Source organism: Microtus ochrogaster, chromosome 16 (genome assembly GCF_000317375.1).
Source record: "Microtus ochrogaster isolate Prairie Vole_2 chromosome 16, MicOch1.0, whole genome shotgun sequence".
Classification (NCBI taxonomy): Eukaryota; Metazoa; Chordata; class Mammalia; order Rodentia; family Cricetidae; genus Microtus; species Microtus ochrogaster.
Genome location: NC_022018.1, coordinates 15322162 through 15331356, shown reverse-complemented (window position 1 = coordinate 15331356; position 9195 = coordinate 15322162). Strand labels below are relative to the sequence as shown.

The window sequence follows — 9195 nt, the reverse complement described above, 5'->3', positions numbered from 1 at the left end:
ACACACACACACACACACACACACACACACACACACACCACAAACAAAACCTTGGCTATTTCTTGCAGAAATTCAGATTGAGGGCTTTTGCAGGATAGTGGCTTCTCATTGAAAATCAGATAATGTCTTTGCTGCCCTAGGCTCTATCAACCGAGAGCCTTTTGGAAAATAAAATAAGCCAAGAGTGTGTTGATTACACAAGTGTCACAGGGAAGGCAAGGATGAGTGCTGAATCTGTAGGACTCTGATAGAATTGGGAAGACCGTGTGCTCTCGTCTGAGCTCCTGAGAAGGATTTCAGCAGCACATTTTAACAAGATTATAGACGGTGTTCATCGACTGACCGTCCTTTGTTTCCAGGGAGGGGATCTAGGTGACTAAGAACTGTTTCACGTTGCTGTTTTCAGATATCATTGACTTAAATGTTCCTAAAATTAATATATACACATATAAATTTGTTCTAGATCCAGGGAAGTATAGAAGCTCTAAATACTATGAAATACCATATGCTAAGAATCATCCAGGACAAACAAGAAAAACAGTGTTACCATAGACTAGATGAAAAACAAAGGAAAGGGATATGAGTTATGGATGCTCTAGATGGATGTTAAGAGATCCTTAGATATTTAATCAATGTTTACAGAGAAGTAGGTTAGCAAGAGAAAGCGGCATGGCTGCCGGGGTGACAGCACAGGCCATTAATTTATCAGATGGATGATGCTTCAGGAAGCACTGTTCCTGTACAGTAAAGTCCAAAGACAAACAAGCTTTACTTATTTCAAACTTTGATGGGTTCTGTATTGAGGCGTTAGAGCAAAATGACATTAATTTAATAAATATGTAAAATGTGTTACGTGGCCAGCCTCTGAAAGCACTAAAATAAGATGATCTTGGACTTCGGAGTTTTTGGCCAGGTGAAAAAGTCCATACCAAGAGTAAGGCTGGGGCCATTTCATGTAGTAGGGAGACTGACACAGATGCTGTGCACTAAGAATATCAAGGTGTGTGGTGGGGAGTGAAATGAAAGACATGCGCAGTATGCTTTTCTGGAGCTTGGTGGTGGGTGCAATAGAATGAAGGTCTTGGCCATAGACACAAGCAGAGTAAGAAAGGCTTTTAAGTCTTCTAATTGCTCTTGATTTTAAGGTGATTTAATAATGTATCTGGGCACTGGGAAGATTCCAATGGAGAGAGGTGGAGAGGGGTCCAGAGGAGGGTTAGGAAGATCAAGACACAGAATATCCACCAGAATGGATGGACCATCCACTGAGTACCATTCAGATGGGTATAGCGGAGGGAGAACTAAACAAATGAAGATAGTGTCTTCAGTCTGTGTGCTTTTCTTGGACTAAAAAGTGCCAAGATGAAGATGTTTTCTTTTGTGACCACTACTTTCAGACTGCAATTTGGAAATGAAGTCAGTCTAAGTCTAAACCTTTTAAATAAAAGACTCATGTTGCTTCAGTTTACATATTTGAATTAAAACATCAGTGTAATCAGTCAACACACAGCAAAGTAACATAATTGGAAAGTGACAAATGACATGAGGACTGATGGCAAGTATGGCTCTTCTGGGTTTAATGAAACAAACAGTCTTAAAATGAAAGTATGCCAAATGAAATTCAAGGAAGTCCCTGCTTTCTCTGTAGAAAAATATTATTGGAGCTGAGCCATAAATTGCACATTGTACCTGACAAAATTACTGCTTTGTGTCATTTGCACCAAACCCATTATCTTGGATTTTGTTGCCTGGATACTAGGATTCAAAATTTTAATGTACTGTAGATGAATACTGAAATTTCAAACAGAATTCTAGCAATGCAGTCTAAAAAATAAATAATTGTAGACAAAGAACATGTCTTTGTTTGCAACAGCTCAAAGTGGTTAAATTTTAAAGAAAAGTGCATTGGTCTTGAGTGAAGGATTTAGAACATTACCTGTCTAAGTCACATTAAATTCACACCATATTTTTTTGTCTGCATTTTTACTACAGGCATGGAGAAAAGTAATATTTTCCTTGTCTTTGAATGTTGCAACATAAAATGTATGGTCCAGGTACTGTTTATATATCCTATGTAATTATGCAGTAGCACACACATATGTATGTTTAGAATCTATACTTCAACTTACCTGCTCCCATGCGAACACGTGCTGATTAAAATAATACTGAATCTGTTCATTTGCAATGTTAATGCACAGCTGCTCAAAGGAATTTTTTTTGAAATTTTCGAAGCCGAATATATCAAGAATGCCGATGCTTAGCTCCTCGTCCCCACTGGAAGAATTAAAGAAGTGTTTGTTGAGTTATCTCTCATTTTCTTAGGAGGCAATGGGAAGCAGAGCATCTTGGGATTCGCATTGGTGATTGAGTTAATTAAACAAGACTCTCCACAGAAAAGAAAGATAATGGTTGTAAAATTAATTTTAATATGTGCATAGAACAGTATTTTCCTTACTAAAGAACCCACTCCCATGTTTTTATACACCTAAACAGAAGTCCTTCCATAGGTTTAAACGCAGTCATAGCCCTGTGTGAGTCCAACATCATAGAACCTGGCTTTTACACAGCACTGCAAACACACAGACAACCAAAACTTTACCAGCAAAACAAAAATTCTTTTCAAATTTAAAATGTCTAACTACCAATGTCTTAATTATTTTCAAAGAACTGTTATTTATTTTTTTACTTATTCACTTACTCATATTTACATACAAATCAAATAACAACCTAGAGGAAGAGACAAGCATGTAGGGATTCATCTTGTAGTTAAATATTTTAATCCGCTTGTGGTGCCACACATCTGTATTTTCAGCACTGAGGACAGAGGCAGAAGACTTGACAGTTCAAGTCTGGGATGCACAGTGGTACCCTGCTTCAAAAAACAGCACAAACCAACCCAAGGGGGAAAAACAAATAAGTGAATTTCAAAATACAATTAAATACTATTTTACACACGAATTATTTCAGATTTACATTTCTTTCTGCTATCATTTGTTGCTGGTTCTGTACACTAAAAATTAGATAATTGGTTCAAACTTTTGCTTCTCTCAGTAAATAGGTAGACTGATTTAATTGGGCAGCTGAGGATAGGGAACCTGAAATGACCTTATCCTATAGCAATGCTGATGAATATCTTGCGTATCACCATAGAACCTTCATCTGGTGATGGATGGAGATAGAGACAGAGACCCACACTGGAGCACTGGACTGAGCTCCCAAGGTCCCAATGAGGAGCAGAAGGAGGGAGAACATGAGCAAGGAAGTCGGGACCACGAGGGGTGCACCCACCCACTGAGACAGTGGAGCTGAACTATTGGGAGCTCACCAAGGCCAGCTGGACTGTGACTGAAAAAGCATGGGTAAAACCGGACTCTCTGAACATGGCGAACAATGAGGGCTGATGAGAAGCCAAGGACAATGGCACGGGGTTTTGATCCTACTTAATGTGCTGGCTTTGTGGGAGCCTAGCCAGTTTGGATGTTCACCTTCCTAGATATGGACGGAGGGGGGAGGACCTAGGACTTACCACAGGGCAGGGAACCCTGACTGCTCTTTGGACTGGAGAGGGAGGAGGAGAGGAGTGGGGGGAGGAGGAGAAGGGTGGGAGGAGGGAGAGGGAAATGGGAGGCCGAGAGGAGGTGGAAACTTGTTTTTTTTTTTTCCTTTTCTCAATAAAAAAAATGAAACTACAAAAGGTTCCCTTTGGGTCTACCCATCAGTGTAAGCGATGCTCAGTGTTATGTGCTGAAGATGTGGTGCTGACAGCCAGAATCTGCACGTGCTCCCACACCTGAAGAGGATCTGTGTGTGCTCCCACACTCGGAGAGAATTTGCGCGTGCTCCCGCACCAGGAGAGAATCTGCGCGTGCTCCCGCACCAGGAGAGAATCTGCGCAGTGCTCCCGCACCAGGAGAGAATCTGCGCAGTGCTCCCGCACTAGGAGAAAGTGGTTGACTCAGAGCTCAGAGTGGACAGGGGATTCCCGTTACTTAAGCCCCATGGATTGTGGGTGTCATGTATCTGTAATCCAATACTTAGGAGGCTGTGATAGGAGAATCTTGAATTCTAGGCCATTCTGGGGTGCACAGTAAGACTGCCTCAAACAACAAGAAATCTTAGTGACTGACTTAACAGAACTAAACTAAACTATCACAACAGGTTTTGGTTCAGTTTTTTTTAAAAGACTAACTACAATCAAAATAACTCTTAAGTCTTGGCTAGTTATAGTTCATGTAAGAATAATTATTATTTAGCAAACATGCTACAATGGTTTTTTTTTTGTACATCATCCTTCTGAGTATCATCTAGTGCTAAACATGTGGACAAGACCTAACAAAGTGATTATCTTGTTTACATCACATGGAATATACAAATATAAAAACATTATTGGATGTTTCCAGTTTTTATAAGATGCTTAACATCATACAGATGCCACTAGTGAGCAAAAACCATTTTGATATTTAGTCATTCTGGGAAAACTGCGTTATGATCTGAGACTCAACTTAATAGGGACTGGGAGGTTCAGGGATGATTGTTGTGATGCTGACGTTCAGGGTGTTAAGACCATGGGGGCAAAAATGGGCAATCTAGATAATGTAGATATAAAATAAGATGTAGGATGGATTTTAGTGGAAAATAATGAAAAGCTACATATGTGAAAAGTGTAAAAGATGATCTCTTATACTTAGTATCTATGTATATGTCTGTCTATCTATCTATCTATCTATCTATCTATCTATCTATCTATCTATCTATCTATCTATCTATCTATCTTTCTATCTATCCCCTACCCATCTATCTCTCCACTGTACTTAGCTACGGATGAAGATAAGATCATCTAACGTAGACGTCCATCTTGCTTTTTCACACGAGCATTTTTAAAATTCCTATCACCTATGGCCGAAAGAAACTTCAGATAGAGTGTGAGAACTTTCATCTCTGCAGATCCAGTCAGTGGTGGCTGTGACTCGCTTTCTTCCTACTCTGAAGTTCTAGGAGAAGCACAGACACAGGTGTGGGAGCTTGTATCCAGGTTACAGTGACTATTATCTACCATGCTCATGTGCATTTCAGAGTCAAACTTCATTGGAACCACAGCACCTCTTCCTGCATGGTGCAGTGAAAGTTCAGTGAAAGGAAAGTTTTACTTTGTAGTCATGTTTTAATTTAAGTCCATGAAGCAAAAGCAAAGAACTGCTTGACTGACATTAGACAAGTGTAAAATGGCACACACTTCATTGTACACAGCCTAATTAAGAGAACATTTGACTTGATAATATGATGTATGTTTAAAATCCCTTTCTACATGATTAATAACATTGTTGCAGTTTTTGTTCCAAGCAATCAAGATCTTTCACAGTTACATGGAATGATAACGTGACACTGCTACAAGGAGATGGAGCATATCTGTAGGAACACAATTTCGATAATTAAATTAAATAATCAGAAACATATTCAAAGAGACATGCACAAATCCAAAACAGACTTACCACCTAACATTTGCAGAAAACAGATGTATAAAACATTTATTTACCTTGGTGATGTGTCATGTTTCAGTAAACTGTTAATACAATTGACTATCCAGCTAAAGAGACGTCCATATAAAGTTTTAGACATGGCATCTCGCACATCAGTAGCTTTTTCTACTGTGTTGGGTCGTATAATTGTTTCTCCTCTGGTGACCACACAGTGGGAGGTAAGAGCTTCCTGTAGCTCATCTGCTTGAATGCAAAGCAAAGATGCTGCTGCAAAACCAATACATTATTGTTAGGAAACAGTGAAAATGACTCTAATTTCAGAAAAGAGAAATGGCTGAATTCAACTGCAGCACCTGACATTGCATAAAGATATGACTGTTTCATGGTATCTAAATTCTACTGCAGAGCCTGACATTGCATAATACATGACTGTTTCATGGCATCTGAATTCTACTGCAGATCCTGACATTGCATAATACATGGCTGTTTCATGGCATCTGAATTCTACTGCAGAGCCTGACATTGCATAATACATGGCTGTTTCATGGCATCTGAATTCTACTGCAGAGCCTGACATTGCATAATACATGACTATTTTATGGTATAGAAGCCACCATTCAGCATTAGTCTCCCTGCCTCTTCCTGATGGCTCTCTTCTTGCCTCCTCTAGCCAAAGTGTAATATGCAACACAACCAAACTGTCTGAACTAAGGAAACAGCTGCACAGGTGTGCAGCTACTCATGTGACATCAACTTTAATTTCACCAAATTGTGCTAAATATTTTAAAAGCACAATGAGTAGGTTTGGTAGAATTTTGATATGATTATGTGATTATGCCTAGAATGTAAGAATGAACTAGAACACTACTTAGGTTTTGGAGTGAATCTGAATGACATTTCACAGCACATATCTGACAGAGCAGGAACCTGGCGTTTCCATACTTCCTGTTAAGTTTTCTTTTTGGTACTAAATTTTCTTAACATGCAATACTCAAAAACATATTTAATATTAATAAATCCAAATATCATAGGAATGTACAATTATCTCAGTAAGGAAAATTCATTTTTTGATAAACAAACATCTCTTTTCTTCTCACAGGGAGGGCTGAGCCCCGGGCTTTGTGCATGCGGGGCCAGCGCTCTACCACTGAGTCATCTGCTCACTTTACAGTGGGCATCTTTAGCCACGCCTCCTGCATGAAGAGAGTCGAAATCGTCACATTTAAATGATTATGTTTAAAATTTTACCAACATTTTGAGTTTTCGCTTATACATCTGACAACTTGGATTTTGGTTTGGCAGTAAGATCCCTGACCTCTGTCTTCACCTATTTCTTCACGTTGAAGAAGCAAGAAGCTATATATGGTCCTCACAGAAATTTTACCTTAGAGTTAACACGATTCATCTCTTTACTTATTTGTATGACTATTGCCATTATTCTGCAAAACATTGTATCCTAATATTTTAAACATTTATCATTCTCAGTATGTTATATAAACAGCTTAATTTGCAGAACAATATTTTAGCATCTATGTCAATATGCTAGTAAATTTAAAAATTGTTGTTTAACTTGTTTTCCTAAGTGCATAGTTGTGAAAAAATAGTAGCATCTCTTGAGCGTAAAAGAGCATAGAAATCCCACATCTGTTGCAAACTATATAAACACACTGAAGCTCTTTGACACAGCTATTTAATTTCCCTCCAAATACTTGCCAGTTCTGTTCTTACTGGTCAAAGAATGACCAAGAAGATAAATGTAATTTTATAGATGCCAGGCACTTTTCATTTCAAAGTAGACAATTTGAAAGGAAAAATTCTTCTATTTAATTTTTACTTGTAAAGATGAACACATGGCACGTAATGCATAAGTGAATAGATGCACTAAAATTTAAGAATTTATTCTGGTATACGATGTTTGAAGAGGATTCAAGTCCCCTGCCTGTCTCACAGTTAGCAGTTGGTCATCTGCAATGCTGTCTCAATTGAATTGTAATGCCGTTTTGGTCATTATAGTTGGTTATTTTCCGAACGTTATCTCCCACTGGCCTGTATGTTGGCTTTCATCCAGATACTATTCATTCACCTGGCATAATTCATTTAGTGTCTGCTACATGCCAGGCATTTTACATGAGGCTATATTGTTAAGAACAATGCTTTGGACACAAAGTTTCAGTCTCAGTGGCCTTTATCCAGAGGACAGGAAAGCCAACCAAAAAATTTAATTGGGAGGAAGGAGGAAAGAAAAGGAGGGAAAAGGATGGGAAATGAGATAGAGGTAGAAGAAAGAGGAGGAGAGGAAGATAAGACTGGGTGTTGATGGAGGACAGGGAGCGGATAGAGAGCCCATGGATATATTGGCTAAGTGGTTTCTGAATGAGCATAGAAGAGATCAATTCTTTACTCTAGTAAAAGATGGGGAGGTCACTTGGTTCAAACTAGAAGTGACCATGTCATCAGTGATTTCTTTTTATCAATGATGTTACATTATTATCACTTCCCTTTTAATAATCTACTATCTTGTGTGTCAATCATATTATTTTATACTTGAAAAGTCAAAGCATGCATTATCAAGGTTTCCAGGTACATAATCACTATGTCAACCTCAGACAACTGCTTCAGTTCTATTACAACCTGCTTCCAAAGCCACACTTGATACAGAAAATAGGTATCTTAAAGGCAGGTCTGGACCAATTACATATGTAAAATGAAGGAAGAATGAATACATAAAAATTAGTATCATGATTATCTAGGCTGTGAATTTAATTCACAACAAATAAGAGATTATGGAATGTATGCCAATATTAAAAATAAAGAAACAAACAGAATATATTCTAAATAGGTAAAAACTATGTCACTCTGCACTGAGGCCTGAGGCTGCTGACAGTTGACACAGGGCCATAGTGTTCAATGCCCCTTTTTTCTGTTGTCCAGGACAAGCTCGGGGGTGGGGGGGAAGGAGAAGCCAGTATTGAGTGCCTGCGGCGTCTGCTACTACATCTTCACTATTCAGAACTTGTAACTAAAATATTTAAAGAGGCTGATTTTGAATGAAAATTAAAGGGCAACTGTTCTCAAAAAAAAAGAGAAAATCAGTTGGATGCCTTAAATTATTAGGGACCTTTTGTCAAGCTCCACTATTAAGAGAAAGTTTAATTTGAATTTTGCGTGCAAATGGATGGGAATAGAAAACACTATCCTAAGTGAGGGAACCCAGACCAAAAACGTTGAATATGGTATGTACTCACTCATAAGTGGATTCTAGCAATAAACAAAAGACATTAAGCCTATAATTCCTGATCCTAGAGAACCTAAATAAGAAGGTGAACCCAAAGAAAAACATATAGTTATCCTCCTGGATATTGGAAGTGGACAAGATTGCTGGACAGGGGCTGGGAGCACGGGGGTGGGGGTGGGGTGGGGATACGGGGAGATGGGGAGAGAGAAGGGAGAAGGGGAGGATGGGGTGAGTTTGAGGGAATGGGATGGTTGGGATGCAGGAGGGGTGGATGAGGGAGCAGGGAAGTAGATATCTTAATTAAGGGAGCCATTTTAGGGTTGGCAAGAGACTGGACTCTGGAGGGGTTTCCAGGTGTCCAAGGAAATGTCCCCAGCTTGTTCCTTGGGCAGCAGAGGAGAGGGTACCTGAACTGGCCTTATACTATAGCCACACTGATGAATATCTTGCATATCACCATAGAACCTTCATCTGGTGATGGAT

The 9195-nt window shown here is 39.0% G+C and overlaps 1 protein-coding gene across 1 annotated transcript in view; it reads right to left on the bottom strand.

Moving 5' to 3' along the window:
* Positions 1-9195, bottom strand: part of Myo3a (myosin IIIA) — a 207223-nt gene that overhangs the window by 69123 nt on the left and 128905 nt on the right. The window contains exons 17-18 of the mRNA XM_005354744.2: positions 5534-5744; positions 2130-2274 (exon numbers count right to left, since the gene is read on the bottom strand). Of these exons, the coding sequence (XP_005354801.1) occupies positions 2130-2274; positions 5534-5744 (356 nt within the window). The remainder of the gene's footprint in view (positions 1-2129; positions 2275-5533; positions 5745-9195) is intronic.